The sequence below is a fragment of the Phallusia mammillata genome, chromosome 1 (assembly GCF_965637545.1).
Source record: "Phallusia mammillata chromosome 1, kaPhaMamm4.hap1.1, whole genome shotgun sequence".
Lineage (NCBI taxonomy): Eukaryota > Metazoa > Chordata > Ascidiacea > Phlebobranchia > Ascidiidae > Phallusia > Phallusia mammillata.
Genome location: NC_137252.1, coordinates 9,517,872 through 9,532,914, shown reverse-complemented (window position 1 = coordinate 9,532,914; position 15,043 = coordinate 9,517,872). Strand labels below are relative to the sequence as shown.

Sequence of the window (15,043 nt, the reverse complement as noted above, 5' to 3'; positions counted from 1 at the left end):
AACAAAGAAATCTTTGCAAAGTGGAAACAACAGTTTAACGCATTGTGCATACAGAACTATTGCGTCATTAATTGGAGTTTACGCGGCTAAAGTGAGACAGTTTGCTTCACATTAATTTGCTCGTTTCCCCGATGCTTCCCAGAATCACATAGAAGATAGGAAAAACGTCACGAGCAGAGCAAACAGATTTAAACAAAGAAACTTATTGTTGACAATCCTGCCTCCTGATAATAAAAGAACTAGACTGTTATGTAGAGGTTTAAATTATTTTGTGGGGATTAGAATCGCATGGGAGCAGTTTAACAAAGGTTTAGTAAAAAAGAGATTTTCGAACAAAAACAGCGGATAGGCGTGAGGAATAATGTGCCAACAGTACAGTATTAATATAGTGTTAATTTGTTGAAAAAGGGACAGGGACCATCAGTTCTGTAGTGTGTCTGCCGAATTTAGACTAACATGTATACATTGTAACCAACACTTTATCCTAAACTTGGCATAAAATGCAGAATATCCATGCTATAATGCTTCCAGTAACGTTTTCTGCCCAGTACTACTATGTATACCAACCATCAACAGTTGTTGTCTATGTCACATACAAATTGTTGTCTATGCCACCTATACGGTTGACCCTGTATAGGGCCGCAGCGCAAAAATCTGTTACTTACAACTGTATATACTTCGGCTTTCAAACAAATGTAGAAAGAAAATGAACTGCGTTAAGTCTCCGTAGCCTTATAGTGTATGCAACTCCTACACATAAAGATATAAACAAAATGGATAAACTGACTGTGGCGGGGGTCGATGTGGCGGCAACAATATCGTCCATTGGAAATCCGTTGCTCACCACATTGGGTGACAATCGCTTGGTGGACAACCTTAACTTCATTGGAGCAAACCTTCGAGAAGGCGCATATGGGGAGACAGAGGGAGGACGACGCCGATCCAAGAAAGGAAGACGGCCGTCATTTTATAAACATTTGGAGCCGTATAAAGAGCCACAGATTGGCAAAGGTTTAACCCTGAGAGAAAAGGCAGAGATTTTTAGGCAGAGGAACCCGGAAAAATGGGAAAAACGTTTACATGAGAAAGAGGAACAGCGAAAGGTGGCTTTGGGAATTGTTGATACTCACCCGACTCTGAAAAAATACGTAGAATCGCAATTGCAACGGGTGAAACAAAAGAAACTGATCGAAGCCAGACGAAAGCTACTGGTAAGTTGTGTTTGTGGTCTATAGTGGCAATGGTCCGCTATGGCGTAAGACGATACTAAGAAAACAAAAGGAACATGCCCATGACAATTTCAACGTCAGGCAACATATAGTTATTTTCAGCGAATGTCCTCATAGGACCAACACAAACATCTCATTGTAATCACTTATATTGTACTTCAGTAGCTAAAGGCGTATAGCTGAACTTACAACGTTGTGTAAATGTGTCGTAGAAACCAAAATGCTGTTTAACATTCACGTGTAAATAGTTTAATTTGCTTTTTAGTGTAGGTTCTTTAACTCAACACACTTTGTTTTTAGCCGCGAACTGTCAATGTGGAGATCAAGTACAACGTTAGCAAACAAGGGACGCCCAGAAATCTCGGGTAAAAGATTCTATTTAAACTCCTAGCTAGGCCTTCCATCGCGGATATTTTACAATGAAAACGGTCCGTTTCTATATAGCACATATTTAAACAGTTCCGCGTTTTTATAGCATCAGAAGAAAATCAGATTGTGGCCCAGAGCTCTCGTTGACGGTGGTTAAAGGTAAAAATCTTTTCAACCATTCTGGGGAGACGGAGGAACGAAGTGAAAAGTGTTGCGTGAAAGCCCTTCTTTTGCCAGGCGGAGAAAGGGATAAAAATAAATCAGACTATCGTTACCTCACAACAAACGGCACCACATGGTAAGTATAAATTTCGGATAAATTGTGCCATATAAACTAAAACCCAGACAAAAAAGAAGTTTGTAGTTAAAAACTTTTAGTTGGGAGCGCAATTTTAGTTTAACTGTATTGACAACAAATCCCTACCTTTTTTCAGTTGGGAGCGCATTTTTACCTTCCCCGTGCTGTCGAGGGAAAATATGGCGGGCAAGTACATACTTATTTCCATCACTGGACAAACCAGACAAGGAGACAAGAAACTTATTGGAAATGCTGTGCTTGCGGGGAGAGAAGGTAATCAATTGCAAACACACGGTAGAGTTTCGCTTTTCCGTCACTTAGAAAGTCGAAGTCATTAAAAGTAAAGAAACTTGTTTGCAATTTTAATCCGGGGTCTCTACAAATAAACTAGGTCAAAATAAACTTGTTTAAGCTACGATAAAAAAGACTGACAGGACACACTGTTTCGACCAAGGGTCTTATTGCAGCTGATGACAAAATATTGTCCGCACATGGTATTATATTTTAAGTTATTTTTAACAAAAGTTTGTTAGAATAAAACAAAACGTCAATGTTCTGTTTTTACAAGCACAATAACGTCTGGGTATAATCGCTTTCTAACTTTGCAGCACTTATACAAATGGAGAACTTCAAAGCTAGAAAACCGGTCGAGGCAGAAATGATCGAATTGGACAAGGCTTTCGACAATCCCGAGGAGCCGGTTTTTGTACAGCTTGTGCTTTATCCAAAAGGTGGCGATAAAGATCAACTGTTTAAAAATACTATAACATGTTAACGGTCTTGCTTCAAGTCAAAATTTTACGATTAATATTTACTTGTATAAATTTTTTGTTTCTAGACTGGACAGGTATGAAGGGAATAACGATTATTGAACAAGAACCGCCACCCAGAGTTCGGAGGGCGTCTATTTTTGCAAAGCCTCAACTTAATATGAATGAGGGCATCAATACCTTGCAGAGCACTGCTGAAGAGGCGGAGGGAGAAAAGGAAAATGAAGACAAAGAAAAAGAAAAAGAAAGCGATAATCAACCGAAAGCGCTTCCTGATTTAAACGAAGAGGGTGAAAAAGAGGGAGAAGAGTCGGTTGCAGATAAAATTGAAAATCCTGAATCTGAGGAGACAAATGCAGAAAAGACAAGCAGTCAAAGCGGAATAGAAGCTTTATCGGAGAAGGAAGACAATTCAAAAACAGTCAATGATGAAAGTCAGATAGTTGAGACTGGTGAGGCAGAAACCAACCATGACCAAGTACTTGCCAGTGTTGAAGAAGTTACAAGTCCTATAGAGGATGAGAAGAATACTTCTGACGTACAAATGACTACAGAAATTGTGGCTGAACAAAAGCGTGACGATAGCAACAATACCTCCAGGCTGGAAAATCAAGAACAAAATCCAAATGCACAAGAAACTAGTGGAACCACACCATCCAGCAATGTACCAGAAGATGCAAAACCACAGGAAGCAACGGCACAGGATCAAAATGAGGTCAATGTAAATACGAAAATCTCTGAGATAAAGAAAGCCGATAAGGACATTTTCGTGGAAAGCCACGATACAGATCGCACTGATGACGAGCATCACTCGGAGTTCAAAAGAGGAAAAGTTGTAAGGAGAAAGAAACGCGGCTCTACGGATGGTTCAGCGCCATCTGAGGTCAAATATCAACCTCGTGGTTCCGTGGATGAGACAATAGCATGTCAAAATGGAGAAACATCACCTGGCTTAATGGATAATAAGGCAGCATCTGACATACTAAAAAGCTCTGCCGAATATACAAATGCCAAGGAAGCATCTGACGATAAAAATAACCCCCCTAGCTCTAAGGATGATACGCCAGCAACCGAAATTCAAAACAAATCACCTGATTCTGCAAAAAGTACCTCAGAATCCGAGGTCGAAGCTAAATCTCCCAGCTTTGCAAACGATACGATCCTTCCTCAGAAAAACAATGAATCTCCTGATGCAAAAGTCACGGCAGCACCCGAGATCACAATAAAACATTATGACGAAAATGTTTCAACTGCAGTCTCAACTGTAGACGATCAGAAAATAAAAGAAGCAAGCCAGAAAGTACCAGCTGTAGTGTCCAGCAACGGATAAAAACATGAACCTACTGTGTAAACTATTGTGTATATTTATGCTGGAAAGTTGTTGCTTTCATTTATTACATTTTTTTCATGCGTTTGTGATTATTCAGCATGTACAAACAACTATTACACAAATTTTACAAATGTTATAATCGAGAATATATCAATTAGTTTTTCTCGATTTATTTACGGACTATAAGGAAAAATGACCAAGCATTTTGTTGTTTAATCTTTAAGGTAACACCGCAGTGTAGTTTGCTTACAAATGATAAATTGTTTACTTATATTGGTAAAAGCAATACGTAGTTTTGACCGACAAACAACTAATGATACGTATGTAAACATATTTTTAGTGACAGAACGCATACTAGTAGTATCATGATTCTACTGTGTTGCAAAACATCCTGACGTACCATGAGAAAAGTGACAACGTCAAAGTTTGCGTCATTCAATACGAACCCCTAAAACTCGGAAAAAGGGAAGTAAATTGCGTACTTCGGTTCGGACATTTATGCTAGCCCGTCAACCTATTTCGTTTGGGTTATACGCAAAGTCACTCCAAGCAGCCATGTAGGCGAAAAATGTCATGATTACTCCAACCACATAACGCAGTGACGTGATTTACGATCCCAGCATAAATCATTATGTTGCTGAATCGCTTTTTAATCTTAAAGGAAGTTGGTGTGGGTGTGAATAGCTCGTGGGCAACCTCGTGCACGGATGCCTGTAGATAGATCACGGAAGTAAGCTCTCTACTGTGTGTTGAATAAAAGGAACTCTAATTGCTCGTGAAAGGAAACAGGGAAACTACGTGTTACGGTGTTTATTAAGCATTTTTTTGAAAACATATATGTAAGTAATATCATTTTAGATGCGATTGAACTGTGATGATACGATATGGACCTACATGACATTGTGGCTTCTTTTGTTTTAGGAGAAGTAGAACATCGCTTTTAGCTAAGTAATTAGGTTATTGCTTAGCCAGGTTTATTTAATTTGCAAGAATTTTTAGAATTAAAAGCCCAAAGAATAAACTCATTTTTACATAAAATGGAATTTTAATGTGATGCAATACGTTTTAGTGATTTAGGAAAGCTATGTCAGCAGTAAAAGTGGCGTCAAAGCTTTACAGGTTGTCTTATAAGTAATTAAAAAATACGAACTATTTTTTTGTATTTTTAGTTCTTTATTTGCATTAAACTTTTCAACCAAAAGGAAAATATAGTTATAAGATGGAACACGACGAACCTCCTAAACGTCAGCATAAACCGACACTCAAAAGAGTTCAAACCTTTTCCAGTGGTCAACTGCAGCCACAACGTAGTAGCCAAAAAGTGACCCGACGTCCATCTTTACCGCCCCCTAGGGAAATAAAAGAAGAGCTGCCTGTAGCTGAGCCAACTTTGCTGGAAAAAGCCGCAGCGTTTAGGGTGAAAAACCAACAAAAATACCAGGAAAGAGAAAAGAATCGCGAAAATAGTCATCAGATGATGATAGGAAAGTATGACTGGGATCCTTTTCTGAAGCGGTACGTTGAAAAATTTGAAAAGCAGAAAGAAGAAACGTTGAAACGGGAAGCAGAAGAAAAACAAAAGGTATGGTGAGCTAAACAAGTTGTTAACTTTTAATTTTTCAAAAGTAATGTCAAGTTTTTTATTTATTTGCAGACCTGAACAATAGTTTTTAATTGTTTGTCTGTGTCATGTTTTTAAATAAGTGAGGTATAAATTTGACATTCTAACATTACTTCCTAAAAGGTTCAATTTTTAATAACTCAGCTATTAACCAAAAAGTGCTTTTCCATTGCGTAAAAAGAATGAAAAACAATCTTCAAGCTAATTCGGTTCATATAAGTGCAACCATGAAGTAATAAAATATAAAAAAAAAACTTGCAACAGCACTGATTAATTAGCAGCGTCATACACTTACCCTTTTTTGAAAAAAAACAACTGAGGTGACCGGTGCTTTTCTGCAGAACCGGAAAATCCGTGTCAGGCTCGAATTTAATCCATCAAAAGAGCGAAATCCTGAAACCAGCGAGGAAGAGAGGTCGGTTTCTGTAAACAAATAGTCAGCTTGCATGTGCAACTCACGTAGCTATTGTGGATTCAGTTTTACCTGCATGGTTATAACCAGGTTTAACATGGACCCCAAAATAAGGATAACCAAAAAATCAAAATTTCATATGAAACGAAACAAACGTTTTTGAACAAATCTTTGCATTTATATGAGCAATGACATAGCACATGTCAAATTTTTTGCCAGAAACAATCTGTTCCAGCAACTCCTTGTTCATAGAAAATACTTCGTTCAACTTACAGTTCACGTCTTGGTTTACTTTTACTTGTAGCTGGGATTTGACTTGTAATTGAAAATAATGCAAAATAAGAACTCAAGTCAAAGACATTTCGTAGAAATAAGGACAATACATTTTTCTAAGACATTCCTCTTCAAAATAAGGACAAATCTTAGAAATAAGGACGGTATGGCAACCCTGGCTATAACACGTAGTGGGGCAAGAGTTTTATCTTTAAAAAATATGGAGAAGGGGACTCCAACAAGGAACAGACAAGCCATGTATTTGAGTAAAATTTATCGCTGCCACAATTCTCCTGTGTTTTTTTATTTTTATTGTTATTGTCGCTTCGGAGGTTCAAACGCGGGCATATTTTTCAACCATCAAAAAATATTGCTATGTTCTTTATATAATCACTTTCCACTGTTCTACGACTGATAATATCCGAAATGTCAAGTTTAACACTAAAATTGGAAAAAGCGGGCTTATATTGTTTTCAATAGAAAAAGAGACACTAACGCAAAAGCTTGCAAAGGTCAGTTCGTATTTGAATAGAATCAACTTGTTACTTACAGCAATAGCGACTCGGACGACGAAGAAATCGAGTGCTCTGGATTCAGCCACTTCAAGTGGGGAAATCTAGAAGATGAATATCAACCCGAAATTGCTCTCACCGCGATAATGGGGAAGCATTTGACGAACGGAATCGGCGAGGGTCAGATCGAGAAGTGTTACGTCACCGTTCACATGTTCGGTGAAAAGCAAGAAGCGGAAATGAAGAGTCACACAAGATACGTAACACCGCTGGGAACAACCAAGTGGGTTACACGAGTTTTATGTACATTGCATTTTAGAGAATTGCAAGTATACTGTGCACAAGGTCTAACATCCAGCCAATCAGTGTTGGTAAATCAAATAAATCAAATTAAATGAGACAAGATGTAGCGAAAAAACTAGACTGCCGTAAGGTTTGAACCACGAAAGCACAAAAATGTTTCCCAGATCATTGGTCGGCACAACAGCTTCGGGTGCGGATCTCAGAATTTAACGATGCCTTTTACATATAAAAAGAGTATGTCAAAACAACCTAAAGCACAATGCCTTTCCTATCAAGCCTATTTTTTTAGTTTACTTCTACTTACAGTTCTACTTTGCGAGGTACACGATAATCAAACAAATAGGTATGTTTCCATTCATTTGGAATGCTGTGAGAAATAAACATTGACTCTGCTTTCAAACAATGTTACCATCACCCAAAATCCACTATGACTTGTTAACATGGAGATAAAAATGTCCGGCGTTTTGTAATATTGATCGATTTAAATAAACAATTCGTCAAAATCATTTGGACACTGAGTTCCCCTCAAAGTTGACGAAATCAATTAGAACAGCATCTTAATTTGCATTTTTGTGCAGATGGAACCACAAATTTGCATTTAACGGTTTGAACCGGGAAACACTACAAAGCATGTACTTCGTGTTCGTCCTGCGGGCATCAACGTCCAGAGGAAAAATCTGCCTCGGTCAAGCAATCATCGCGGGAAGAAAAGGTTCAAACGCGGTCATTTACACCTTTCCAAAATTTCTAGCAAATAATTGATGCAAAAGATAAATGGTCGTATGAAAATAACACATGAAAAATTACAGTCACTACAGCATGTTGTCATCCGTCAAATTTGTCAGATAAATGACACTGTTGTATGCAATTTCCACTCGTACTCAACGTTAAGATCTGTGTGTCCTCATCACCCCTCTATGCCTGTTGTCAGTTGGTTATTTCTGTTGTTGCCATATTCAGCTTTGATTAGAACAAAAGCGCGACGTCGTTCGCCAACCGAGGAGGAAATGAGTCCAATGGAAAAGGTTCTCGCGTCAAACGACACTACCGTGTTAGCCAAGATGGATTTGCATCCAGAAGGTATATATAAAAACGGTCAACTGTGTATCATAGTTTGATTCATATCTGGCCAAAATTAGGACACTAGTGGTTATGGATGTTTAAGAAAATACGTGTATAATTAGCTTATCACGTATCAGTTGGTCGGTTACAAAACTTTCAGTATTGTTTTCCGTTTTCAAGTTGTGATAAAAGTAAACACTTAATCAAAAGTCGCCAAAGTTAAAACACAATCAAAAGTTGCTTTCGGCCAAAACCTGTGATAAACCACTCCAAAACAAATACACTATACGCTAAAATTTTGATCTGCAAAAGCAGTGTTTTTAAGTAAACTATGAAACGTTTTTCCACGAAATTGACGGTTCGCTATTTCCCAGGCACAAAAGAAAGAAATTTACGCAGTTTTAACCGAAGACAGCTAAAATTCACCGTAAACGTCTAAATATATATAAGCTGTTGCTGCCAGGCATATAGAGAGCTTCTGGCAATTGTATTTTTGTACTGGCGTTTTGACATCCTATACAGGTCGCCTTCACCAGGGAAAATAACACTGAATGCGCGATATAGAAAAACAAAGAAAAGCAAATGCAGATTTCAAGCAGAACTGACAAAACGTTTGCGATTATAAATAGCAGATTTGCAATCCTTTATCAACTAATATCAAAATAATACACAAGTCCAAAGTCCGCACACGAGACAAACAACTATGGTTTGATGTCGTCAATCTACCTTTCCAATCAGGGTTCAACTTCCTGAGTAAATCATTTGGACCTTTAGCATGCTTGCAATTTGTGAAAGGCAATCAAGATTTCAATTTACGATAAACAAGGCCAGGCCTTTCCATAATCAACGTATCAAGATCGTAGGGAAATGAACTTGGGATTTTATAAATACCACGTAACTTGGAAATATCGTTGTTGCCTAAAGTCGCTTTTTTAAGTAACAAAGGCACATTCTATGTGAGGCATATTCATAACTGCTATTGCTAAAACAGTTTCAAAAAAGGGAATTTTCACGAAAGTATTAAGCGATGTACGAAATTTGGATGTAAAACAGCCCTTTAAAGCTCACACAGACAAAAATCGAAAACATTATTCAAAGGAAATTTAGGTCAAAAGCTGTTGTTCTTTGCGGTTCATAATGGCTTATACTTAAAAATGTAACCAAGAACTTGCTTTTCGTGTTTCGATTAAATTAAACGGGCGTAAACATCCAAAATCCACAAATGATGTTTTCTATTCAAACCGCCAAAACAGGGAACTAGTTCAGCAAAACTAATACCAACTTCCGTCAAAACTACTTTCTGGGGGCAGCCGAGTTGATGTAAGGCCTCAATACAGCGATGACAAGCACGTGATTGCCTATCATCGGATTTCCCTACAGCTTTTGAAACTTTCGTTTCCCTCATAACAGCGACCAGATTTTTCTTGTAATCATGACAACGCAACACGAAGTCTATGTCATGTTGTCGCGTTTGACCTACATTTCGACGAACTGCTGGCAGGAAATTTTGCAAAATATAGCTTTGCGAAACTACAGTATAGCCAGATAAGAGGCGTTACTTAAAAAACACATCAAATACTATGTTTAGAACAACTATGTTGGCTAAATTTAGAACAAAAAAGTAACTAAAGCGTACATAGTTATTTTTAAATCTAGTTCAACAAATACCGTTGATCCTAAATTACACCGTAAATAAAGATAAAAAACATAAATCATTTACATATAACAAAGTGTTTCAATTGAAATAACATAGAAGCATAGAAATAAAAAAAACTATATTTTAAATGCGGCAAAAACTTGTGTGGTTAAACAGTGAAGTAACAAACAGTCTTTGTATTCATCTGGTATTGACATAAAACCCAATTCTATGTTTGTGTTGTAGATAATAATCCAAGCATGTCGTTCGGAACGAGATTGAGAAACGCTGTGGCAGATGACGTGTCACAGATCAAGAGTTTTAGACGCAAGATGTCAATGGGCAGTGCCAGCCTGACAAAACGTTTGTCTGTGTCATCAGGACCGCTACAAAAACTTCGTTCTTGAACCCATGTTCATATTTGTTGCATTTGTTGTAATTTGTTCATGACGAATTACATGTTACATAAATGTGCCACTTTTGTGCATGTTGTCACTTAAACTGTTAGATTTCTTTCTTGTGTGTATTTAACCTGTTACGGTATAGTTTTATTGCGGTTAAAGTGCAGATTTGTAAGTCGGGTCGAAGTTTTCGGTTCGGGTATAAGTCTGGTTCAGCCTTAGGTTTGACGAAAACAACAGGCTGTATTTATAATTTACCTCACACTTTAGGCAAATTAGGCCTGACGCAAATCCGGGCTTTATTTTAAAAATGGTTCAGACTTGCACTTTCGGTCTTCAATTTCGTGCCCGCTTATCACTCTGGTAAAGTGTAATGTAAATATTTGTTTTTTAACTTAGTCTTTAGGTTTTAAATGGTCCCATATATTTCCTTTGTTAACTTAATTTAAATTCAACTGTTGTGATTTTGCTTATTGTTAAAGATTTCGCCTCGGATTTTTAGCGTATAGTTAGTTTGTTGCTTAATTTGTTTTCCTATCGCAGCTTCTTTATTTTTTGTACGCAATCCCTAGCCTTAAACCACCAATCCAATATTTCGAATAATAGCATGTATAGGGTGACTAATAGCGTTTCTGAGATTTACGTGGGTAAAACACAGTAAACGTGGGTTAATTGTCACAATAGACAGAGTTGTTTTTCAGTTTAGCTTAAATCTATTGTTAGTGTATATTACTGACTCATTGTCCGGTTCTCGTCCACCCACGTGTTTCTACGTCACTGATGACTTCGCTATTTGTGATTACAGAAATACGAAACACCTAACTGTAATCGATATTACTGTACGAATCAATGCAAAATGTTTGAGCGTTGCAAATAGTGAGTCCAAAGATAGCATATGAAAAGTGAGAAAGTTAGTTAAACTGTTGTCGTCTCTGTTTATAGAGAAAACAGATTAAGATGATAATACTTTCAATATTAAGGATAAACGATTTGTATTTTGGGGGCGCTTTAGGCTGGGTTTGTAAACGCCTAATTTTACAATTCATTATATAATGGATTTGTTAAAACACTTTTGCATTTTGGGCAAGCAGTTCAAGTTCAATTTAAGGCATTTAGCGCAAATAAAGCTGGCCTTTCCGATTATCAAATCGGCAATAAACAAACTTTAACATTTTAAAACTTTACCTGCCGTGAAATAAAGAGAATGGTTAAGTAACAAAGAAAAAAGTCTCACAGATCAACAACAACCTTAGTGACCATATCGTCAATTTATATTCCACTAAATCATATAGGACGCTATAGGCCAGGGATGGCGAACCACTGACCCGCGGGTCACAATGTGACCCACCACGTGAATTTCAGTGACCCACTTGTAGTTTCAAAATTGTATACTGATTACTAGTGGGAGGGTTACCAGACTTCCAAGATTAAAAAGCAACACAACAGTTAACTTCAAGCCCTTTGTCAGATTGCCTATTGTCTTAAAATTCAGATTGTTTAGTCAATTGTGAGGCAACAAATATGTTTATTTAAACGTACAACTTGAAACGATTTGTTGTAACTTTGTTGACGCTGTTCGGTTCAACATATTCATGCGAATCTTTGTTTTCACACAAGAATTTCATAAAATCAAGAATCGTCTCAGCTCAGATATGACTGCAGCGTGTATTAAGCTGAAAACTACCTAAGATTACAAGACTTTCAGAAAAAATGCAGCAACAAGCATCTTAGCATTGACATTGACATGTAATAAAATATGTGACCCACTTTGTTTTCTTTCCGAATTTTGATATCATGGTTGACCCGTTCAACTAAAAAGGTTCGCCATCCCTGCTATAGGCCCTTTGAAGGCGTTATACCGAATCAAGTCGGTCTTCCAATCTATTCAATTTAACAAGGCACAGACTAGAAAAATCTGACTAAACAAACGTTTTATTCGCAATCTTATCTAGTTCGATTTCCTTGCGCTTATGCGTCATATCCGGGGGCAACTAGGGTTTTTTTGTCAATAAGCAACACAACCAACATGCAATGATGTTCGTATTTAACACCGCCATGCAAGATTTTACAAAGATTGTTGTAAGACATTTTGTGTAGGATTTTAAATAATGGCATATGCATTAAAGTTTACACAGACAATAAAACCAAAACCATGTCGGAAGCCCAATTGTACCTGTTAACTGTATACAAAGTCAATAATGGGGCTACAATAGCTTATTGTATGGTCAATGTCCTGTCACCAAGTGCAATGATGAAATGTTATAAGTGGGATTGAAACAGTGTACATTGTTTGCAGTTTTCATATCAGGTAATAACTCTATTTTCATACTGACAAAGTCAATAGCATTGTTTTTAAATTATCACTTGTTACAAATTTTAAACAAGGAAAAAGTTTTATTTTTGTTCTTTAATGAAGACGCCACGTATAAGACGGCGAAACGTCGATAGATTTCTTTATATTTGCCGGTTGAAGAAAACGGAAAGTTTACAAAAAAGATGCCTGGCAACTGTATACATAAGGAAATCAAATAACCCTAAACAAGTAGACAACTTATATCGAAACAAGAAAATATGACTCGCTGAAGTTTGTGCAAAAAATAGTACATTTAGCGTTTAAGTGTTAGCTTGCAAATTTTACGCATATATTAAGGAGGAAGTGTGCGTTGATTTTTACAGCGCGCGCCAAGCGGCGGATGTAATTAATAAACATTACTACGGATTTAAACCTACTACGTGAGGTGACTCACATACCCTTTTGCAGGTAAAAAAATCCCACACGTTATCGTTTCAAGAACTTTGACTTGTCGTTTGTAATGCAAGTTTTGTTTTCTGAATTGCAAAATTTACCATCTGTCACTGTCCGCTGGACTTTGAATTTGAACAGAATTTTGTTGAGTCGCGCAGTTCCGTCGGAACAAGGGAAGTGACGTATTGATTGTGTTCGATGGCAAAAATGTGCGATGACTTCAGAAAAACGACGAAAGTGACTTTATATTTGGTAAAATGCAAAAACGTCCCTAACGAAAGCATTACAGAAATTTTGAATAAAGCGCTGATCATTTATTTAAAAATAACATCGGCAATTGTGAACAGTAATTTCCTTACCTAAGTCGTCCGTAAAAGTCATGTATTGATATTTATGGTAGATTTAAGTTGTTAACGATTACAGTCCGCACATTGTGACTTCTGAAGTCATTGCTCTTGTAGAATCGTTCTGTTCTGTCAATCAATCAATCTACATTAGAATATTAGATTAACGTCAACATGCGTGTTTTTGTTTTGGATTCAAATGGTCGTAACATTCCAATAAAGTCGAAGATAAATAAGCTGTTGCTGCCAGGCATAGTATCAAGTTTATAGAGCTCTTCTGGCAAATGTATTTTTCTTCCGACGTTTCGACGTCCTATACAGGTCGTCTTCATCAGGGTAAATAACACTGAATGCCAAAGTCAAAGATCTTATTTTCCTGATGTGACGCAACAGGTGGGATGGCAAACGCAGGGAGACTTTCCTGTGACGTCTTAGGGATATATTTTATTCCACGTCACAGCGAGAGAGGAAGGAAAGGCGCTTCCCGATTTACCGCCAACGTCATATCTCGTATAAAGAGCGCTGTGATCAAAACGTCACGTATCAGTTTCTCTCTGCGATCGAGAGCCTTCAAGACTTCTATGATATTTATATCAAGAAGTATTTAAATCACAAGCTATATGTGCAGTCAGGAAATTCGCATCAACTTGAAATGACAAGCGTGTGTATTAATGCGGGGAGTGGAATTTGGACCCGGTTCATCTATTGCTGGAATTTAAAGTTAGAAATTTTAAAAGATATAATTTAGGGTGTTTGAAAAGTGTTTGAATGCACAAAAAGGTGTTAAAACAGACAGAGTGCAGGATTAACCAAAATGGTATTTCAAACGATTTACCAACGTCCATTAGCAGAATTGCAATACTTATGTTGTGTTTAATTTAGTTAAAACCCTAAACAATTATGTTGCAAACTGATCATATTTGAAGTAAAATAAGTTGGTCTCTCTAGGGTTTAAACTGGCACAGATGCAAAAAACGAATTTACATATGTTTCAATATAATGCATCATCTTCTTATTTCAGACCTAAAGTATAAGAAAAAAAATTCTATCAAATATTGCACAATATGGGCAAACACGAATACTCATCCCCGGTGAAGGTCCACCACAACAATAACATTCCAATGGAGCAACACAAGATACAAAAACGATGGCGCAACAACGAAGAAGTCAACTACTGTTCGGACGTGGACAGACGCATGTCCACTGATTCGACACAAAACGACCCGGAGCCGCTGACCCTCCTGCAAAAATCCGAGATGTTCCGGAGAATGAATTCGAAAAAATGGCGAGCAGGGGAAAAGCTAAAACGGTTGCGGTCGCAGGAGATGAAAGGCAACATCCAAGTGGATCCTTTTATCCAGGAGTACAACGCCAAAGTGAAAGAGGATTTAAAGAAGTGCAAGGAGCAACAATGCTTAAAGAAAAAGGAGGTTGGTTTTTAACAACATGTTCATGACGTATTAATTATTATTATTGTACGTAAAGTTTCTCCAAGTAAATTAAACCATGCGTCCGTTTAGCATTAATTTTATTAAGTTTTACAGTAAAAAAGAGTAAAAAGAGTTCCCCAAACACAAAAATACATGACTGAAAAGATAGAAAGACATTGACCTAATAATACATGACTTTGAAGTTACCAATTTAGACTCGAATTTACATCTTACAAATATATTAATAGAAAATCTTGGCCTTGACGAATTTAAACGATATATAACGTCATTCCATGCTCAAAATTCA

The 15,043-nt window shown here is 37.2% G+C and overlaps 2 protein-coding genes and 1 long non-coding RNA gene across 3 annotated transcripts; all 3 read left to right on the top strand.

Moving 5' to 3' along the window:
* Positions 1-447: 447 nt before the first annotated feature.
* LOC145229946 (uncharacterized) lies at positions 448-4,232 on the top strand. Its single transcript, XM_080095292.1, has 6 exons — positions 448-1,211; positions 1,530-1,594; positions 1,705-1,896; positions 2,033-2,169; positions 2,505-2,627; positions 2,735-4,232. Exons 1-6 carry the CDS (start codon positions 774-776, stop codon positions 3,994-3,996), a joined length of 2,217 nt encoding a protein of 738 aa, XP_079951418.1. The 5' UTR covers positions 448-773; the 3' UTR covers positions 3,997-4,232.
* A 983-nt stretch (positions 4,233-5,215) lies between these two features.
* Positions 5,216-7,879, top strand: LOC145227061 (uncharacterized). Its single transcript, XM_080092338.1, has 4 exons — positions 5,216-5,578; positions 5,959-6,032; positions 6,855-7,097; positions 7,696-7,879. Exons 1-4 carry the CDS (start codon positions 5,216-5,218, stop codon positions 7,877-7,879), a joined length of 864 nt encoding a protein of 287 aa, XP_079948464.1.
* A 211-nt stretch (positions 7,880-8,090) lies between these two features.
* LOC145236692 (uncharacterized) lies at positions 8,091-10,562 on the top strand. Its single transcript, XR_013853299.1, has 2 exons — positions 8,091-8,197; positions 10,062-10,562. It is a non-coding gene; the product is annotated as an uncharacterized LOC145236692 (long non-coding RNA).
* Positions 10,563-15,043: the final 4,481 nt, after the last annotated feature.

Excerpts from the sequence above, each read along its gene's own strand:
- LOC145229946 (XM_080095292.1), top strand. The coding sequence starts at position 774 with ATGGATAAACTGACTGTGGCGGGGGTCGATGTGGCGGCAACAATATCG. Across the intron at positions 1,212-1,529 it reads AAGCCAGACGAAAGCTACTG|CCGCGAACTGTCAATGTGGA; the intron begins GTAAGTTGTGTT and ends CTTTGTTTTTAG. Across the intron at positions 1,897-2,032 it reads ACAACAAACGGCACCACATG|TTGGGAGCGCATTTTTACCT; the intron begins GTAAGTATAAAT and ends ACCTTTTTTCAG.
- LOC145227061 (XM_080092338.1), top strand. The coding sequence starts at position 5,216 with ATGGAACACGACGAACCTCCTAAACGTCAGCATAAACCGACACTCAAA. Across the intron at positions 6,033-6,854 it reads GAAACCAGCGAGGAAGAGAG|CAATAGCGACTCGGACGACG; the intron begins GTCGGTTTCTGT and ends TGTTACTTACAG. Across the intron at positions 7,098-7,695 it reads ACACCGCTGGGAACAACCAA|ATGGAACCACAAATTTGCAT; the intron begins GTGGGTTACACG and ends ATTTTTGTGCAG.